Source organism: Rhineura floridana, chromosome 5 (genome assembly GCF_030035675.1).
Source record: "Rhineura floridana isolate rRhiFlo1 chromosome 5, rRhiFlo1.hap2, whole genome shotgun sequence".
Taxonomy (NCBI): Eukaryota; Metazoa; Chordata; class Lepidosauria; order Squamata; family Rhineuridae; genus Rhineura; species Rhineura floridana.
In genome coordinates, this window is record NC_084484.1 from 165,359,297 (window position 1) to 165,380,593 (window position 21,297).

General features: G+C 40.4%; 1 protein-coding gene across 2 annotated transcripts in view; it reads right to left on the minus strand.

Annotated features, from left to right (window-relative positions):
- Window positions 1-21,297, minus strand: part of ARHGAP42 (Rho GTPase activating protein 42) — a 261,972-nt gene that overhangs the window by 67,749 nt on the left and 172,926 nt on the right. For both annotated transcript variants that reach the window (XM_061628763.1, XM_061628765.1), the window contains one exon: window positions 11,723-11,827. In XM_061628763.1, the coding sequence (XP_061484747.1) occupies window positions 11,723-11,827 (105 nt within the window). The remainder of the gene's footprint in view (window positions 1-11,722; window positions 11,828-21,297) is intronic.

The following is a 21,297-nucleotide window of genomic DNA, read 5'->3' on the forward strand; positions in this document are numbered from 1 at the left end:
CCACATCCACATCAAACCTTTATTTTACTTTAGACAGTCATGGCTTTCCTCAAAGAATCCTGGGAAGTGTAGTTTGTGAAGGGTGCTGAGAGTTGCTAGGGGATGCCCTATTCTCCTCACAGGGCTACAATCCCCAGAAGAGGGGCTGACTGTTAAACCACTCTGGCCATTGGAACTCTGTCAGGGGATTAGGAGCTAAAATTAGGAGACCACTGACAGAAAAAAGTCCAACAGGAGTCTGGATTTTTCTTCTTTTGTTTTGCACTTTGAACTCTTGATTCTCTCTGAGTGTTTTGTGTATCGCTATGAAAACATAGAGGGTTATTAAGCAAGCGTTTGAGTTCAGGTTTTGTAAGGTTTTGTTTTGAAATGAGCTTATGGGAAGCATTGGAATGGCATGGGGGGTATTTTCAATTTAACATTGCTGAATGTGAAAAATCCATGCTGGCTACAGAATACAGCCACTCTCATGGCTATATAATTTCCTGACACGTTCCTTCCTCTGACCTTTGCTCATCCATCTTCACCACTCTCACACATCCCAAGGGGTCCTATTCTCTGAAACAACTCCTAGTTTCCATTACTGCTCCTAATTCCTGGAACTGCCCCTCAAAATGCCTCTGTGTGGCCACCTCCCTCAATTCCTTTAAGTCCTCAAAATTATCTTGGAAGTTTTTGGATCACCTACCCTGGTCCCTATACCTTACTGTAACTAAGCCAAGATATATATAATTGAAATAATCGTATATTCTCTCCCTCCCCCCGACTAGCCATGCCTCCATTTCCCCAGCTTCCCTGATGCTTCTGTGGCTTACTGTACATCAGTAAAATTGCACTGTCACTCCTTCCAGCTTGCACTGGGAAGAAACAAGCCACAATTGCTTATTTAGCATTATATCCAAACTAAGAAACGTGCTTGATTTCATTCAAAAAAAGAAAATCAACAAGCCAATAAGAAACCTTGGTTACATATTTGTTCGGAGTGTGAAACGTAACACTAAACCAAGGGTTGTGGTTTGTTTCCTCCCAACATGTACTGGGAGGAACAAAGTGGATGTGATTTTGCTAATGCAGAGTTCATCATAGTTGGTGGCCTATTGTGATGTTCAGACGTGGCCTCTTTGTCTATTTTAAACTGCAAGCCCCTTAGAGAAGGAACCTTGTCATAAGTGTCCTTTGTTAAGTGACATGTACATAGATGGCACTATATAAAACAAAAACAATTATGTTGCCTGATCCACTTTTCCACTACCTTGGGACCACTACCAATCAGATGCATGAGGGAAAGGTACCCTGAGCAAGACACAGGAGAAAACACTCCTCAGCATATGCTGGGCTGTTCAGAGCTACATAAGAAAGAGCCACAGGAGGTCTATAGCTCTGCACTTGTTTTGCAAGCAGAACGGCCCCTTGTTAAATTCAAAGGATCTAAAGTAGCTGAGTGGGAACCTTGACACACTACTGCCACTCAGGGCAGACAATAGTGGGCTGTATGGACCAATGAACTTAATTCAATATAAGGCAGCTTCATATGAAGCAGCACCGGCACCGATCACCAGCCCTCTACTTGGGAGCATGCAAGTTTTTTTCCTCAAGGACCTATCTTTCAGTATCTTCTCTTATTCTTAAGATGCATCTAGGAAAGTGAATAGAAAATTGAGGATGAATCAAGTAATATGCAAAACAAGCCTGGTTCATAATGGCTGTGCATATCTCCAAAGCTGCAAGACACCATTAGTGGCTATGATTAAAGAGCTAAGCAGTAACGAATACATTACTTCTCAATCAAGTATCTTAAATGAGAAATGTATCCTGCTACAAAACAAGCATGACTTTAAGCCAGCGGCATTATCATATCCATGTCAAGTGGCCATTTTATGCATTTATTATTGTTAGCCAGCCACTGAACCAGAAGCTAAGAAATAGTTCGTCTTTTAATAGAAAGTAAAAATGTTAACCCTTTGTAAGGAAGCTTCCCTAAGATTTCTGTTCTTCTAGCACACTGCTTGTATGAGCTTTATAATTTCTCAAGAGGTTCAAAAATAAAAGGGGTTTCAGACATGATAGAATGCAATGTTTTAAGGACACACAAACCCCTGCTCAGGTTGGTCCACTACCATTATGCCCGCTACTTATTTTGCAGTGAGGTGTCTAAACGGAAAAAGAGGAAGAAAAAACTCTTAGGTCAAATCTTTTGCTGCAAAAGAAATGTGTGTTCCAACTCAGAGTGGTTTTCAATACTACTTAGCTTTCTTGTAGAGCTACCAAAAGGTTTATTCTACCCCCCCATAGCCCCTTCTACCAAAGAGTGGCCACACTAGAAGTTGCAGTGGACATGTATTCATGCAGTGTGGTGGTGGCAGCAGATGAAAGGACAGTGCTACTGTACTTTTAATAATTATGTAGAAGAGGGAATCACAACTACTAAAGGTGCAGAAGCCCCGTTCCCTCTTGTATCAGGCCACTCTACCATTCAGTGCTGGTCAAAAATTCTTCACATGATCCTTGTGTTAGGAACTATAAGGTGGGATCATGTGGAGGCTCTTCAGAACTGTGAAATGTTATTCATAATAATTCATTCATTTGCACATCACACTGCATCATGGATTTTGTAGATTAAGGCTACAATCTTATACACAAGGGGCTTGGAGTAAGCTCCATTGAACTCAGTAGGGTTACTTCTGAGTTGGCATGCATAGAATTGCACTGTAAAGGATGAGTAAATTTTTCATTTTGAAGAACATATGAGTGTACTGCTACACTGGATAGCACTAGATTTGATGAGACTACAAGAGGTGGTCAGGAATATGAGGATTAAAGTATTGCAAGAGATCCAGATATTGTGAGAACATCTAATGCTTGTTGATGGGGGTATGGTAACAATGAAGACTTTCTGTTCTGGAAAGAACATGCAGTGGATTTGTCAAAAGAATGACAGGTGTAGATATGCATGCCAGAAACATATTTTGGAACTAACACAATACAAGCCAAATTCCATTTTTGGAGGAAATTTCAACAGCAAGCATACTTTCAAAAGGCCAATATTGGCACTGAATCTCCCTATGGTATAACTCAAGCTATTGCGTCTAATTGGTGTGTGCTAGTGGCTAAGTGTGAGCTAGAAGCCCCCAGTGAGCCAGGAGCTTTCTAAGTGGCCTAGCTAAAATATTATTTGCTTGGTGCAGATTCTTAACAGTAAAAGTTACCCTTTACTGCTAGAGTTGTAAGCAACACAGCCCATAATGGGAATATGTTGTATGTAACAATTAGGGTTGCCAGGCTCAGGGCCTGAGAATGATTCTGCATCTTTAAGAGAAGAGAAAATTCAGCCAAGTGCAGGCTTTCTTGCAACACTGTAATGGGAAAAACCATAGGTTTTCCCCATTACAATATTGCAAGAAAACCTGCACTTGGCTGAATTTTCTCTTCTCTTAAAGATGCAGAATCATTCTCAGGCCCTGAGCCTGGTGACCCTGGTAACAATGCAACAGTGACCTCTGGTGTTTTAAAAAGTTAAGAGTTTTGTTCTTTCCTCATCCTTTGTGATTAATTTCTTCCCTTCCCGTCCCTGCTATTTCCTTCATTTTTCTACATCTCTGTTGAAGGGTGATAAAAATGGGAGGCGATTCCCAAAGATCACATTTTGCTTCCCACCTTTCCCCAATGTTTGTCTTGAGTTAGCATGAGAGGAAAGTTCAGTAATTTCTGATGAGATAGTCACATTTTCACAGCCAATGAAGGGCCTCTTTATTAACTCCCTGCCTATTAATATTAGACAGGCACCTTTGTTGTGCTGTTGTTGACACTTGCTAAAAACTTTTTTGTTTAGGCAAGCCTACTTAGACATGAGATTTTATTGTGTATATTTGTTTGTTTAAAAAACTGTTGATTTTATCTATGTTTTGACAAATTTATGTCTTTTTAAAAAGCTGTTATTCCTGTTTTTAAAGGATATTTTATACCATTTTATGTAAATTGTTTAGTTTTTTTATTAAGTAGTATACAATTTGTGCTAAATTGAATGAATGAACTTTACTGCAATGGCACATAAGCTACTTTCATCTGGCTTTCTCCTATGCCAGTGAGGTAAAGGTTTGAAAGACAAGCTCTATGTGAGCAAGGACGGTTACACAGGCCCTCCCACCTGATGTTTTCCCTGACTCCCAGATGGGTGGCAACCACATGAGAAGGACTTGTGTGATCAGACCTGCCCACAAGGTGTTGGACTTTCAAACATTACCTTAGCAGCATGGGTTTAAGTCACAAGAGAAATGGCTCCTGTCAACTCCAATAACGTTCACCAATAGGCAAAAAACCTTGTGGTTTAAGAACGTACCTATAGCCCACAGATATTTCTATCAAACTTTAAAAAGCAAGGAAATTGGGCAGCTATAGTGAATGAACCACCAGGGGAGCAGGAGACCTGACCTCCTCTCTGAAATATTGTATTGCCCTACAAATTTGTCAAAACGCAAACACAATTTTGGTTGGTCTTTCACAGTCCAATCCATTTCCTGTGGAGCTTGAAAGAATTTGGTATGGAAGAATTTGGGGGATGGGAACAGGCAGGAGGGTGAGGGGAGGAGAAGGACAGGTTTGATCATTTCCATGGTTATTGAGTTCAGTGGGATTTACTCTCATCCAATCATGCTTAGAATAGGTAAAACTGACCAGGGAGAGGGAGGGAGGGCTGGAGTGGCAGGGGAGGAGGAAGGGAGAGGAGAGGGGAAGGAGGGGAAAGTCAGGTCTGATTATTTGCATGCTTATTGAGTTCAATGGGATTTACTCTTATGCAATCATAGTTAGGATAGGTAAAACTGACCATGGAGGAAGAGGAGGGGGAGGGGGAGGGGGAAGGAGCGGATTGGAGGGGGCAAAGAAAGGGGAAGGGAGAGGAGAGGGGAAGGAGGGGAAAGCTAGGTCTGATCATTTGCATGCTTATAGAGTTAAATGGTATTTACTCCCATGCAATCATGCTTAAGATAGGTAAAACTGACCATGGGGAGGAGGAAGGGGAGGTGGAAGGGGAAGGAGAGGATGTGATGGGGATGGGAGGGGCAAAGGGAGGGGGTGGGAAGGGGCAAGAGGGAGGGGATAGGAAGGAGGAAAAGGGAGGGTGGGTTTGATAATTTGCATACTTTATGAGTTCAGTGGGATTTATTTCTGTGCAATCATATTTGAAAATGGAAATGGACTGCCTTCAAGTTGATCCCAACTTATGGCGACCCTATGAATAGGGTTTTCATGGTAAACGGTGTTCAGAGGTGGTTTTACCATAGCCTTCCTCTGAGGCTGAGAGGCAGTGACTGGCCCAAGGTCGCCCAGTGAGCTTCATGGCTGTGTGGGGATTTGAACCCTGGTCTCCCAGGTCATAGTTCAACACTGACCCGGGGGAAGGGCAGGGAGGGGAGGAGGAGGGGAGATTGGGTGGGTGGGCACTGGGTAGAGGGAAAGCTCCTTTCCAAAAGGAAACCATTGTGAACAGTATCATTGCTTTTCAGGGTTTCCCCCACCTTTTTATTCTACAGCAGGCACATGTAGCCTCCCATCCAAATTTAAACCAAAGCTGTCCCTGGCCACATCCACACCAGACCTTTATTTCACTTTAGACGGCCATGGCTTCTCCAAAAGAATCCTGGGAAGTGTAGTTAGTGAACGGTGCTGAGAGTTGCTAGGAGATGCCCTGTTCCCCTCAGAGAGCTTCAGTCAGAGTGGTTGACCGTTAAACCAGTCTGGCCACTGGAGCTCTGTCAGGGGAATAAGAGTCTCCTCTCAGCACCCTTCACAAACTACACTTCCCAGGATTCATTGGGGGAAGCCATGACTGTCTCAAGTGAAATCAAAGTCTGGTGTGGGACCCTCATTAGCCAAGCCAAGCAGCTATGAGTTTGGCTTTTAGAACACTGACCATTGGTTCTTACTGTGCATGCCCGACATTAACATTCAGTTCAATGCAAAATTTATTAAATTAATTAAAAATAACTCAGACATTTTTTAACTTTTAAACTGCAGAAGATGAAGGTCAGAGTATGGGGCAAGGTCAGTATCAGGATTACAGGTACTTTGTGGACATGGCTGATTTTTAATTAATTTCAACAGATTATGAGAACTCTGACAGAAAAAAGTCCAAAAGGGCTCTGGAGTTTTTTTCCTCTCTTTTTAGACTTTGAACTCTCGATTCTCTCTGACTGTTTGTGCATTGCCATGAAAATTGAGAGGGTTGTTAAGCAAACGTTTCTGAGTTCAGGACTATAAGTTTTGTAAGGTTTTGTTTTGAAATGAGCTTATGGGAAGCATCAGAATGGCATGGGAGTATTTTCAATTTAACATTGCAGAATGTGAAAACTCCACGCTGGCTATAGTATACAGCCACTCTCGTGACTCTATAATGCAAAGGGACCCTAACAGACCTCCTCGACAGAGAAGTCTTAGATGTCATACTCCTTTTGCTAGAGGATGTTCATCTGTAAAAGTAATATGCATGGACCAGTTTTCTTGAAGGATCACCTTATCCCATATGTAGCTACTTGACTGCTGCAATCTGCGGAGCTGGGACTTTTACAAGTGCCACATAATGCATGCTTAACACTTGCAAGGAATCAGTCCTTTAGTGTGGCAGCAACTACTCTCTGGAACTTCCTGACTGTTAATATTAGGCAGGCATGTTTGTGTACAGTTTTCAACACCTGCTAAAAACTTTTTGTTTGGAGAAACCCATACAGGCTTGCCATTTCATTACATGTGTTTGCTTTAAAGCTAATTTTATTTATATTGATCGATTTTATGTCTACTTATTTTTAAAACTTGATTTCTTATGAGTATTTTACATTGTTTCATGTAAACCACTCAGAAGTTTCTCTGATTGAGCAGTATATACATCTTGTCAAATAAATACATTTTCTGCAGGTGGGCACATTTATTAGAAGTTTATGCTCCCTTCAGGGAAGTTTAAAAAAAGAAAAGAAACACAGTTCTTACTAACTGTGTAAGCTGGACAATCTGGTGTTTATTACCCAAATGTCTTCTATCTCTAACTGGTGAAGAACTCAGTATTAATGGGCAGAGTTTGAAAATGAGTTCTATACTTTGACTGGGACTGGATTTTTAAACTCTCTTACTGTCTGCCTATCCAGTCTGCAGAAGGATTCTGAAATTCTGACTGCAAGTCATACTATCACCAGCGGCTTGGTTCAAAGATTTCACTATTTTAAATGGGTGGCATTTTCAGTGAACTACTTTACTTGGGACACTGGCAACACCAGCATCAAAGTTGGCATTGCCGGGCAACTGCACATGTTCAAGCAGCAACAAGAGCAACCTCTATTTGCCTTGCCATCTCCTACTGGGCAAGTGTGGGTTAGGTCCACAGGGAGAAGGCAAGTGAATGTGCAGTGGTGACCAGGGCTGTGGAATCGGAGTCGGAGTTGTGGAGTCGGAGAAATGTACCGACTCCGACTTCAAAATAAAAACTTATAATATTATAACAATATATGGTAAATATATCATTTTATACTTTTTTATTTTTCAGGAAAAATATTTGTAATTTTGAATGACAATTTTCTTTAAATATAAATTCACAATGTCAAAGAAGCTTCCCATGAAGTCAGCTGTAGTTGAGCATTTCACCATAACTCAAGATGGAAAACATTTTGTGTGTCAGTGTATGACACAGGACCCAGATGAAGACAAATGCTGTGATGCCAAGATCAGCGCATATTCAGGCAGCGATAAAAATGCTCCTACGAGAGCTTCCAATTTAAAAAGACATTTACAGCGCTTTCATCCAGAAGTATTCAAAGCTATGAATGAGAAAGATAACAGCAAAAGCAAGGAACTAATGCCCAACACTTCCAGCCAAGCAAAGGATCAGAAAACCACTCAGACATCAGTTACAAGATATTTTGTCAGTGACAAAGTTACTGTAACAATGATGGCAGATACATTCAAAAATCATATCATAGAATTGTTGCAAAGGATGGTGTGCCTTTATCATTATTTTCACGACCAGCTTTTATAGGTCTGAATGGAGAAATGGCCCGCAAACTTGGCGTTTCTCTGGAAAGAGACAGTATTAGAAAAATAGTGATTGATGAAGCCCTTAACCAAAAGGAAGAACTTTAAAAAACTCTCAAGGGACGCTTTGTATTTCTTAAAATGGATGCCTGCACACGCCACAGAGTGAACTATTTTGCCATCAATGTCCGATTTGTTTGTGACAAGAATGAAATAGTTACCAAGACACTGGTAGTAAAAGACACAGAAGCTCATCACACCAGCGAGTTTCTCCAGGTCTTAGTGGAAAAGGTTCTGCAAGATTATGAACTTAAAAAAGAACAAGTTCTTTGTATTGTAACTGACAATGCTTCAAACATGCTAAGTACAATTAAACTAATGATTGCAGATAATGAAGGTGACCAACAGCTAGAAGAACACTTCAGAGATATAGGAATGTTTGAAATTGAAGAGCACACTCCTGCAGCTGAGGAACAAACTGAAGCTGCTACAGAACAACAACAACAAAATGATGATCCTTTAGATGATCTCGTTGAAGCTGCCTCAAAACTCTCCTGAATTCATCACATGCGCTGTGTTGCGCACACACAGCAGCTGGCAATAAGAGACAGTCTGAAAGAAGGACATGCTGCTGCTCTGATTGGCAAGGAGAGGAAATTAGTTACTGCTGCCAGAACAGCTAAAGTTGATTCCATTTTGAAGAGACGCGCTGGAAAAGGGGCAATTTTAGATCAAGCCACACGCTGGGGCAGTACCTACTTAATGATTCAGCGCTTGCTTGACCTGAAACCCTTTCTTGTGGACATGGCCAACCCTCAAGTGACGCTAAGCGAAGGTCAGTGGACACAGGTGACCGAACTGGAAGAGTTGCTTCATCACCCATTTACAGTGACTAAAAAATTACAAGCTGAGGACTTAACTCCAGCATTTTCTTGAAGGAGTGGAAGAACCTGATGTTTCGCCTGTCCCAAAGAGGAGGGTTAATTGCAGATGGCATTGCTGCTTCAATGAAACGAAGAGGCACTATTATTGCAAAACAAGATTCTTTGGGCAGCTGTTTATGTAGACCCAATGCAATGGATTCTGCTGGATGATGAACAGCTGACTAAAGGGAAAGATGCTCTGTTTGAGGTAGCAGTTAAGATGACTGGGTTACAGGAATGTCAGGAGGAAGATGTAGTTAAGTGTTGCCATGTCTTCAGCCTCATCAACTGAGGATGAATTTGAATTTGAAAAATATTTGGATCACAAGGAGCGTGCAAAGCGTCGCTGCATAGAAAAGGATTCCTCCAAACCCATAAGAGAACAAAGTGAGTAAATTTCAGCTAAATTTCTCACTTTCACTAAAAGAAGTAGAAAAGATCGTTCATCAAAACTAACAGTGCAAGAAGCCATTCCCTTATTTCCTGAAATTATCAGAGATGTTGCCCTTGTGGTTACTGCTTTGCCAACGACCCAAGTTAGTGTTGAGAGGTTGTTCTCTGCTCTTAGAATAATTAGATCAGATTTGAGGGCATCCATGATGGAGGATCTGACTGAGGCGATTCTTTTTCTGAAGACAAATTCTTCATAGATTTATTAAAAATATTAAGTGCATAACAGTGTATTGTATATTTTCATCTGACAGCATTTTTTGTTCAGGTTCTTTGCTCAGATAAACATATTTTGTGGTCCATTAGTCCTAATTTTGTACTTATGTTTATTAAAGAAGAAATATCCTATGTTTCTGTAATTAATCAAATTTCTCTTAGATTTACCATACATAGTAGTGTATATATTTATAGGAAAGCATTTGGTAATGTAATTATAAAAAGTTTGTAAGTAGAGGACAGCTTATGTATTATGTTCTGTTAGTCTTGATTTTATATATTCTTTAGTTTTAAGGTATATCCTATGTTTCTGTTAAAAACCTTTTTTTAAATTTATTAAATGCATAGCTTGTTGCATATTTACTTTCATAGGAATTTAGGAAAGTTTTCTTGTTCAGAAATTTTAATCAAATAAATGTATTTTATGTTCTATCAATCTAAGTAGCCTGATGATTCATGTGGTGGTGATGAAATGCCTTGTGCTACCATTTTACTACAGTAAATTTGTTATTACTAATTAATATACATTTGCCATTTATGAAGGAGTCGGACAGTAGAAAAATAGAGGAGTCGGAGTCGAAGGTTTGGCGTACCATACTGACTCCACAGCCCTGGTGGTGACAGTGGCATTTATTTATTTATTATTTGATTTATATCCCGCCCTTCCTCCCAGCAGAAGGCCAGGATGGCATAAAGATGAGCCCACTCAGGAGGGGGTTACTGAAGTCATTTTGTCTGAGCCCCCCTCTCCTTAGATCTGGAGTTGACACTTGGTGCTGGTAATCTAAAATCAGGGGTGGAGAATATTGTTTTTAAGCACATAGGCCACATTTCCTTCTGGGCAACCTTTAGGAGGGGGGCACATGTTAGTGGTGGGTGGGGCCAGAGGCAAAAGTGGAGAGAGCAATGAATGTAAATTTTACCCTTGTACAATGGGTACAAGATTATGTACAGTAGGGCCCTGCTTTACAGCGCTTCACTTTACAGCGATTCGCTAATACAGCGGTCTCAATTAGACGCAATTAGACTAAAGCCCCACTCATACGGCGCTTGTTCAGCTTTTACAGCGGTTTTCAGGCATTGCGCGCCATTCTATTCAATGAGTTCCACTTTACAGCAGTTTTTGCTTTACAGCGGGGGTCCGGAACGTAACCCGCCGTATGAGTGAGGCCCTACTGTACACATAATCATGCACACATTCTATCCTCCATCCAAGCAAGAGGCATTATTCCAACCAGGCAAATCAGGGTTCAAAGCAGGGTCAGTGAGGGGTATGACCTGGGAAGAGAGGGTGTGGCCTTTCTGAGAGACAGACGGAGAGGCCTGGAGGGCTGCATTTGGCCCCCAGGCCTCAGAATGTGGCACTGGTGTAACATTTTGCTACATGGAAAACCTGATTTTTAATTATTTTTATTTTCAAATAATGTGTCTACTTTCCTTTATATAGCTACAAGTGTACATAAGTGTGAGCAATTACTCCTGCTTTCAGAAGCCCCACGCGTGGCCAGATAATACCTTTTATTTATTTATTTATTTGCCCAGAGCGGGTGCTTCAGTGTCCTATATCTTCTCCATGTCTAGCAAAACCAAAATAATGCAAAATAGTAAAAACTGCATTTAAAATATGCAAACTTTGCTCAATGTGGATAATTTATAGGGCTGTCGAAATTTGTCGCTAGACTCCAAAATTGGGTTGGCCGAGCATATGATTTTATTCTCCCCCTCCCCTTGCCAGTAGAGTGTAAGCAGCTCTGCTTAGGGGCAAATCAGACGTGTGAGCTGATCAGTCCAGCTCTGTATTCAGGGTAGGCTTTATACATGACTTTGCTTAAGCCCATTTAACTGACTGGATATCCTGAATGGGATTGTTTTTGTGAACCAAGGGCAGAGCAAGTTGTACTAATTTAAAGCTTAGAGACATTAAATCAATAACTGGATTTCCCAAGGCAGCGAGTTTCGTCATGACTAAGCAATACATGAAGTATCTTGCATTTATGCATGAGCTCCCTTGGTTTGTTTTCAAGAGATTTTAGCATCACAACAGAGCACTGCCAGCATTACTTTCATTACACTGAAATTCAATTATCTGTGAGGCTATTGTAAACGCAGCTCTGTCTTACATTCTGTAAGTTGAACTGCAGCTGTTGCTTGTATGGTGCAAACTCCTGGGCCAGCTCATATCCCTCATGGTAAAAAGTAAATAATCCCTGAAGAAATGCCAAAAGCTGAAAAATAAATTATTATTATTATTATCATCATCATCATCACCATCATCATCATCACCCTGTCCTCTATCAGAAAGTCCCAGGATGGGTTACAGCATATAAAACACAATTTAAACAGTAAAAAATAACCTCCCCCATAACTCCCAAATCAATAATCCATATAACACATTACAGGGGGAAAACCAAAATCAAAATCAGTTTTCAAAAGCTATGGTAAAAAAGTGCATCTTCAGCAACCAATGAAAGCGGTAAACAGATGGTGCCAGATGCACTTCTGTCACATTCACTGAGAATGCCCTCTTACAAGCTGCCACCCCCTAAACCACTGAGAGCAGTAGAATCACTAGGAGGGCCTCCTCCACTGATCTTAATCCATGGGCTGGTCTATAGAGAAGGAGGAGCTCTTTCAAATATTTGAAGCCCAAGCTGGTTAGGGCTATATATGCACACATACACATGAATTATAAAGCAGACATGCAGTATAATTTATTATTATTTATTTGACTTAGATCCCGCCCTTTCTCCCAGTAGGAGCCCAGAGCGGCAAACAAAAGCACTAAAAACACTTTAAAACATCATAAAAACAGACTTCAAAATATATTAAAACACAACAACCATTAAAAACATAAAAGCATTTTAAAAAAGTAGGTTTAAAAATATATTAAAAAGCAATTCCAACACAGATGCAGACTGGGATAAGGTCTCTACTTAAAAGGCTTGTTGAAAGAGGAAGGTCTTCAGTAGGCACCGAAAAGATAACAGATATGGTGACTGTCTAATATCTAAGGAGAGGGAATTCCAAAAGGTAGGTGCCAAAAGCCAAACAGCTCTCAGCAGTATAGCTGAAGACTGAGCTAGAAGTTGTACACAAAATTTCACTAAAAAAAAAAAGGAAATACCAATTCCTTTTTTTTTCAATTAATTTTTATTCAAATTTTCAAAACCAAAACAATACAAAAAGAAAAAACACAAATTAATAACTAATACAATAAAAAAAGAAAAAAAACTATTGACTTCCGATTTGTCGTAGTTCAGCTATAAGTCTATAATATATAACAAGCCTGTCTCTTAATAGATTATAAAATCACCTTCCTCCAGCGGTTATCTTAGTTGGTATCAAATCTCATTAACATCATATCATTTTATTCTTCCACAAAAAGTCAAAGAGAAGTTTCCAATCCTTGAGATATATGTCCATCAATTTTTTTCTAGATAGACATGTCAATTAATCCAACTCATCAAGTCTACTAAGTCCAGTAATTTCAAATCGCTCTTCTTCCATTATCCGTGTTGGTTCCATCTTCCATCTTTACGCACCCAATAATCTTGCTGTCATAGTCATATAATAAGAGTCTGATAGGAATTTCCTTTATCACAGATATTTCCTTGCCATCAATTCCGAACGTATCACTGAAGTATTGTTGCAAAGCCGCATCTCTGTTCCTCTTTTTTACAGAATACACTAGCACATCTCTTGAAGGTTTTTCCATTGACACAAAACAGGGATTAATTCTGTAAACTTTCTCCATTTCAAGTTCCATCAAATCCTTCCAGTCCAAGAATTTTTTTGAACTGATAATATCTTTATCTCCAATCTCTTCATCAATTCCTTCAGGGACAGCGCTGAGTTCCAAACCGTAATATTTGTCTCCAGGATCCATCACAGCCAGGAAATCCAAATCTTTTTCCAAGTCCATATTTAATCCAATCTCCATAGTTTGAACCTTGCCTTTAATTTTTCTTTCATCCTTTTTTGGTTTTCCAGATCTATCTTTATTCTCCTTTCTCATAGAATCCTGAATTTCTTTCAGCTCCTGTCTCATTTCGCCAAATTCAATTTTCAACGCTTGTCTGTTATTTCTCAGTTCCTGTTTTGTTAGCTTAATCCCATTCATTATTTTCTGAAACATATCTAAAGATAAAGTCCCTTCTTGTACATCCATGGTCTCAACCATCTCCTTAATTGTCATTCTTAAAACCAAAGGAACAAAACTCCTTCAATTTTCAATGTCCCAAGCAAAGAACAGTTTATTTCTTTATCCAATTACAAAGGAGTTAATCTTTCAAACCAACTGATGTCACACTCTAGACAGCACGGACTTCCTTATCTCTTATATGTCCAGAAGTGCAAAAACAGCTTTAGTTCACAGCATCCAAATAACTAGTAGCAGAAAGAATGAGCAGATTCGTCAAAAAAAAAAAAAGTAGACCGGAAAAAATAGTCCCAGACATATATTACTCAAAAGTCTTATAAATAAAAAAAAAATTGTTCTCTTCCAATTAGAAACCCCTCATCCATTTGTAATCTTTATAATGCTGATTTCCATGCCAGCTTTTTGCAATAAAAAAAAAGATAGGCTATTTTTATTTTCTTCCCCTCAGTTCCGTGAATAAAAGAGAAGGTTATGACTCAGCCAGGGTTTCTTAATTGCTGGTTCTTTGACAAATCTCTTTAGCTGTATAGATAACAAAATAATGAGCGTAGACAGGAGAATGCTTGCCTGTTAATCCGTTTTTCTTTGAAGAAAAAAAAACGGCTCACTTAATCAGCTGAGCTAGCTAGAAATCCTAGCTCCGTCCGAGCTGCTGGAAGACCTTCTTTCACAGACAATTCTAATGAATTCCAGTCTCCAACAAACACAACAAAGCTGTGTGGGAAATCTCTACGTTTCTTCCTTATCCGAAAGAAATTATCCCCAGTCAAAAAGCCCTTCTGACTGGTTTTAAAACTGAAAAAGTTTCATCCAAGACGGGAGCCCGTCTCAGAGGCAGCACAGGCGGAGCGATCCTCCTGGGAAGTCAGGAAATACCAATTCCAACTGGTGAATAATAGCTGTTAGAGTCGTATAAGGGTTGCTTAAATACAAACTTATTGCATCCTGCTCTGGGATCTCCTTGGTAATGAAGGGCATAAAATGAAAATATTTTAAATAGATAAATAAATCTTTTCCCTGCTGTCTCTTAATTAACTCTCCCAGTACCACCCTGAATTCCAATATACATGGGGAGAAGCCATCTGGCAAGGGCAATTGCTTGCAAATGGCGGACAAAGTGCCATTACTGCAATCCTATTTGCTCCTGTGGAAAGTGCTTTTCTGGGCCATTCAGGAGTGGTCAAATCACTGCCTCTTTCAGGGCGGCTGGAACCACTCCCTCCCACAATGGAGCGTTGACCACACTCTGGATCCACTCGGTCACACCCTCGGCAAGCTTTAATAAGCCAAGAAGGGCAAGGGTCGAAAGGGCACGTTGCTGGCCGCATCGTCACAAGCACCTTGTCTATGTCATCAGGTCGCATCAACTGAAACCATTCTCAAGAAGTTGCAGCAGACGTTGCATTGAACACCTCACTGGGGACTACACTAGATGTGGACAGAGATCGCTATGGAGGTGAGCAACTTTATCCTCGAAATGCCTTGCAAACAATTCACAGTGGGCTTCCGAAGGGTCTAAACTCCATTTGCTGGAGTTGATGTCAACAGACTCCTGACATTATGGAAAAGCTCCACTGGACAGCTACTTGAGGATGCGATGGTGGCAGAGAAGTGGGCCTTCTTCACCATCCTTACTGCTGCACAGTAGGTACGGTTATGATGTTTTGCTCATTCCCAATCAGCCTCACAGTACGTCTTTCACCACTTGCACTCTAGCTGTTGTCCAGCCTGTTTCATTGCGCTTAGCTCACTGGTGTACCAGGGTGCAAACCAGGCTCCACAATGCCAGAGAGGCTGCTTGGGGGCAACTGTGTCAAGAGCCCAACGTTGCCTCACTGTTCCACAGCATGACAAGGGCTTCAATAGGGTCACCTACTCTATCTACTGGGAACTCCCCCAGGGCATTCAGTGGATTCCATTAGTCACTGGGGGCAGATAATCTTAATTTGCCCATCACTCCTGCAGGGGAGGATCAGAGCCGTAAGTCTAAACTTCACCAGGAAGTGGTCTGACTATGACAATGGGGTGACATCTCCAGACCACCCTTTCCTCCATCTGGAGCAAAAACCAAGTTGAGGGTGTGCTCTGCCCTATGTGTCGGGCCAGTGACAACTTGAGACAGCCCCATGGTAATCAGGGAGGCCATGAAGTCCAGAGCCAGAACACTAGAGGCAGCACAGACATTGAAATCACCCAGGACTATCGTTCTGGGCTCCTGCAATACCACACCCGAGATGGCCTTCACCAGCTTGGACAGAGAAGCTGCTGGGCAGCAGGGTGGACAATACACTAGCAGCAACCCTAGTTTACTGTCTCCTTGGCTCAACACCAGGTGCAGGCCCTCACCACCAGCTCCAAGACAGAGTGGTTTCCTGGTGACAGGACAGTTAATAATAGAGAACTCTTAGGATAGTTAATGGTGAGGCAAGTTGGAAGATCATACAATGTGGTTTATTGCAATGTGGAAAGGCAACCTTTAAATCAGTTTTAAACAAATCTAGCAAAGGGAGAATGTAGCCGATGATTAGGGCAAACCCATCAAGAGAAGAAACGTTGAGAGATTTTGTTTATTTCATTTGCGTCACCATCTTAAACAGGAGCCATAAATTTGTGAGCAAACCTTATGTCAAGTAAATTTCACCCTTATTGATAATGCTTGAGTGTTGGCAGAATGTCTAAAAATGCAAACCTTAAGCTTTCTGAAACTCCAGGTTGCCCTCATGCATTTACTATTAAAATGCTACTCAAATGTTATCTTCAGATTAGCAAGTGCTTTTTCATTACTGTTGTTATTATTATTTTAAAAACTATTTTGTACTACAGGAAAAGAGTTGCTGGCACTAGATGGCAGCAATGTCAAACATATTGCCTATACTGAAATTCAATTCAGCCTGTCTGTTTGAGCAAGCAAGATTTCTAACGTCATAGTCCAAAGATGTAACACTGAACGCTAAAGTCAGGATCATTCAGACCATGGTATTCCCCATCTCTATGTATGGATGTGAAAGTTGGACAATTAAAAAAGTGGATAAGAGAAAAATCAACTCATTTGAAATGTGGTGCTGGAGGAGAGCTTTGTGCAGACCATGGACTGCGAAAAAGACAAATAATTGGGTGTTAGAACAAATTAAACCAGAACTATCACTAGAAGCTAAAATGATGAAACTGAGGTTATCATACTTTGGACACATCATGAGAAGACATGTTTGGCTAGAAAAGACAATAATGCTGGAAAAAACATAAGGGAGTAGAAAAAGAAGAAGACCAAACGAGCGATGGATTGATTCCGTAAAGGAAGCCACAGACCTGAACTTACAAGATCTGAACAGGGTGGCTTATGACATGCTTTTGGAGGTCACTGGTTCATAGGGTCACCATAAGTCGTAATTGACTTGAAGGCACATTCAACAACAAAGTCCAAAATACATTTCATTTTTTCAGGAGGAGGTTTGGTATATATGTTACCCCACCCATATGGTTAGTGTATGGCACTCCATCCATAACGCTTAGAGCAGTTATGTTACTTTATATTAGAGTCTCCAATATACCTGCCAGAGGTCGCCCACTGGGATGTGGAGGTTCTTAGTCTGTGGCAAAAAGTTCTAAATGTTCCTCAACAGATGTTCAACATTTCAACCTTTGCTATTATTCGGTCCTGGAGTTTGGGGAGTGGGGTATATCAGGCAAGGGGAGTGCCACTGAACAGGGCACTTTTCTTCCAGCTCAGCTCACATCCAGGACTGAGAGCAGGATGGAGAAAAAAGGGCATTTCACAACTCCAGTTCTAAATGCAAATAGGCATATACAAACAACTACAATGTTGTCTGACCATCAAGGGATACCTTCCACTTTTAGCCTGAAAGAGGGAAAGTGTGCAAACTGAGAAGTCTCTCATGCACCTCTGACTTCATTGGGTGGTCTGTGCAAAGCCTAATGTGTTGGGGCTCCAAGCACTTAAGCCATTCCTTTGCCCACAGCAAATGCCCACCTTCACCACTCTTCAGAGTTGGCCCTGCTCTTCACCAGACTGCTCAAGAGACAGGGAGGCACCAGAAAGTGATAGAATCTGGAGGGCGCAAAAGCCAAACAACTCTCAGCAATACAGCTGAAAACTGAGCTACAAGTTGTACACAAAATTTCACTTAAAAAAAAAAGGAAATACCAATTCCAACTGGTGAATAATAGCTGCTAGAGTTGTAGAAGGTTTGCTTAAATACAAACTTATTGCATCCTGCTCTGGGATCTCCTTGGTAATGAAGGGCATAAAATGAAAATATTTTAAATAGATAAATAAATCCTTTCCCTGCTGTCTCTTAATTACTCTGCCAGTACCACCCTGAATTCCAATATACATGGGGAGAAGCCATCTGGCAAGGGAAATTGCTTGCAAATGGCAGACGAAGTGCCATTACTCCAATCCTATTTGCTCCTGTGGAAAGTGCTTTTCTGTTTTTTTTTTGTTTTTTTAAGGGCCATCAGGGTAATATTACCTAATATTCCTAATATCAACTGTGGCCCTGAGAGAGATTTTTATTGGCAACTTTGTTTTAAATGCAGCTGTTTTTAATTAGTGATTCAAGTCAGATCTGGCTAGACTTTAGTCCCTGCATAATACACTGGCTGCCTTCAGACACAACAGTAAACAATGGTTTATTATTACGGAATCAACTCAGGTGAGTCTTACACTTTGCACACTGTTCCCTTTGGCACAGCCACAGGGAAAACAGTAGCTTCCAGTTTGAATTAACCACAGTTTTGTGTTACGCTTGAACCCTAAACTGCATGTGGTTATGCTTAACTATGGTTTACTAAAACAGGCAAACTTCAAACATTGTTTATGAAGCTGGCATATTTCAATAAACCATCATTTTAAGATTAACCACATGCAGCTTAGGGTTCAAACATGGTTATTTCAAAATGGAAGGTTCTAATCTCTTCCTCCTAGTGGAGAGAGGCGGGGGAGAGCATGCAAGACCAAAGTTCACTTCCTGTAACAATAAACCAAAGTTAAGTGTTTTGCCCAAGCAGCTACTGTGTTGGTGATAGCACAGTCCATCTGAATTTAGGATCACTAGCTTTTCTAACAGGGTTCCTATGCTTTTCACTGTTAAATGGCTACTGAATGTTTCCATTATTGCATCTCAGTGCCAGATAAAGCTGTAATGAGGGCAACTGTAAGGGTAACAGATTCTGGATTTGGTTCACAATAATACTTAGAATAGACCCACTGAATTCAGTGGGACTTAAATTAGTCATGATACAGTCCCATTCATTTCAGTGGATCTACTTTAAGTATGACTAAGTGTGGATCCAATCCATGAATATGCTATGCAGCTGTTTAAAGCATGGTTGCCCTGCAGGAAATAAACACAAACTAAAATTTGATAGCAGTTATCCTTACAGAAAAATGTTGGCCCATTTGATTTTTTTTAAAAAAAAATCCATGTCCCCACCCCTTCTATATTCCAGATCATCAAGAAAATCAATTTAAGACTGGATAACCAAGTATTTTTTGTGCTATCTGTATTTTTAAACAAATAAATGAGCCAGGAAGACAGTAACGTCTTGCTGATGAATTGAAGGCTAGAGGTCAAATTCCTATCCTATCCAAACTGGAAGTGCAATCTTCTTCCTGTGAGAATGAGATGACCAAACAATCTCAGGGTCACCAACACTACATAAAAATAAATAAAAGACTTTTGCAGGCTTCAGATGCTGCCTTTTTTTGCTTGCTGGAATGTTTGTATCTCAGCTGCTAACACATACGCATGGCTAGGACTGTGTTAAATTAATATAAGCTTTGATTTACTGGACTGATTTGTTTAGTGATTCAGAGCCTAGGTAAACATACAATGAATAAAGCACAATTGCATGTGTGTGTGTTAATATCAGTCTCCTCACCTTCCTATCACACTGTGGGATGGTTCACACACGAAGTATGTTCAACACTTGATGGCTTCAGGATCAAGTTGTGAACTGCACATGCGGATGAGTCATCAGTGATTAAATAGAAAAACAAATTTAGTATCAACCCAAATGCAGTACTTTTCAATAGTGTTAGTTCACACTTTTAATTGGGAGCAATGAGTGCTGCGCAACCATGTGTGAACTAGCCATCAATCTTTTGCTGTTATTAATTTTAAAAATGTATCTGTAAAGACACTTATCTATAGCTACCAGCCACACGGTGAGTACACCATTTCCATAAACACAGCAACATTCAGTGATGTGGGATATGTGATAATGGTGGTCTTAACATGGGCTCCTACTGGGAGGAAGGGCGGGATATAAATCAAATAATAAATAAAATAAAAATAAATAAATAAACATGCAGCCAAAGACTATAATCAAGTACTCCTGTGTCTACTAAGAACTGCTGCCCTATGAGTTATTAAGCAGGAGAAGCTGCTTTGCACACAGAAGGTCTCAGATTCAATTCCCTGCATCTCCCTAAAAGATATCAGGTAGCTGGGTGGGTGAAGACCTCTCTGTGTGGGCCACTACCAATGTAGACAGAACTGGGCCAGATCAGGGTGGCTAATGTGCAGCCCTGCAGTTGTTGCTGCACTACAACTCCCATCATCCCCGACACTGGCCATGCTGGTTAAGGCTGATGGCAGCTGGAGTCCAACAACAGCGCAGGGCCGCAGGTTAGATGGACCATTGCTTGGATCAAAATCTGGCAGCTTTATAAAAGCAGCCGGCAAAGAATTAACAGACGTCCAATTCCATCCAAGGAACTTCTGCTATGGGTTACCTGCAAGTATCCCTGCACCTGTGTGTCCAAGTGTAAATATCACGTGTTCATTTGTTCTGATCAACTGCCTGTTATGCAAATATGTATGTATCTAATTAAACAATGAAAAAGAACAAATAAAAGAGCCCACACACAAAGAGATGCCCTTTTCCAATTATATGCCACTGAAGAAGACTTTATATGTCAAAACGTGTTTGGCATATTTTCTATAACACATCTGTTGTAAACAGTCTTCATCTTCAGGCTTTCAAGGTTTGGGGCAACCATATCTCTGTATTTCAATGCTGTGATGCAGTCAGCACAGCTAGATGTTTCAGAGTACATTGATGTGATATCATGCACAGCATCTGCCTTTTAGTGTTGTGAAGTCACATAAAATCGTTTGGTTATTAGGCCACAGACTTCTTCCTTGTAAAGTTTTAAAATCCTTACATATTTATGTCATAAAAATACATGATGTTCATTTAGTACTTTATTTAGTACTTTATTTATGCTTTTGCATCTATTGATTGGTCAAAGAACATATTCTCCAGGTTTGCTTTTTCTAATTAAGCAATGCTCAGTGCTCATTTCAGTTCTATTTTAGCATCAGACTTCCTCTGCCAAGGTCAGAACCAAGCAGAGCTGCTACACTTTTCCAGGAAATCCTAATTTTGTGATAATAGCTGATAAAAAGTGGGAACTGGATTATTTTTTAATGTCACAGACAATAAATAGTGCTTATCAAGAATTCTGTATCCAATATATTAACTCCTTACTAAAATTAACAATGAACCACT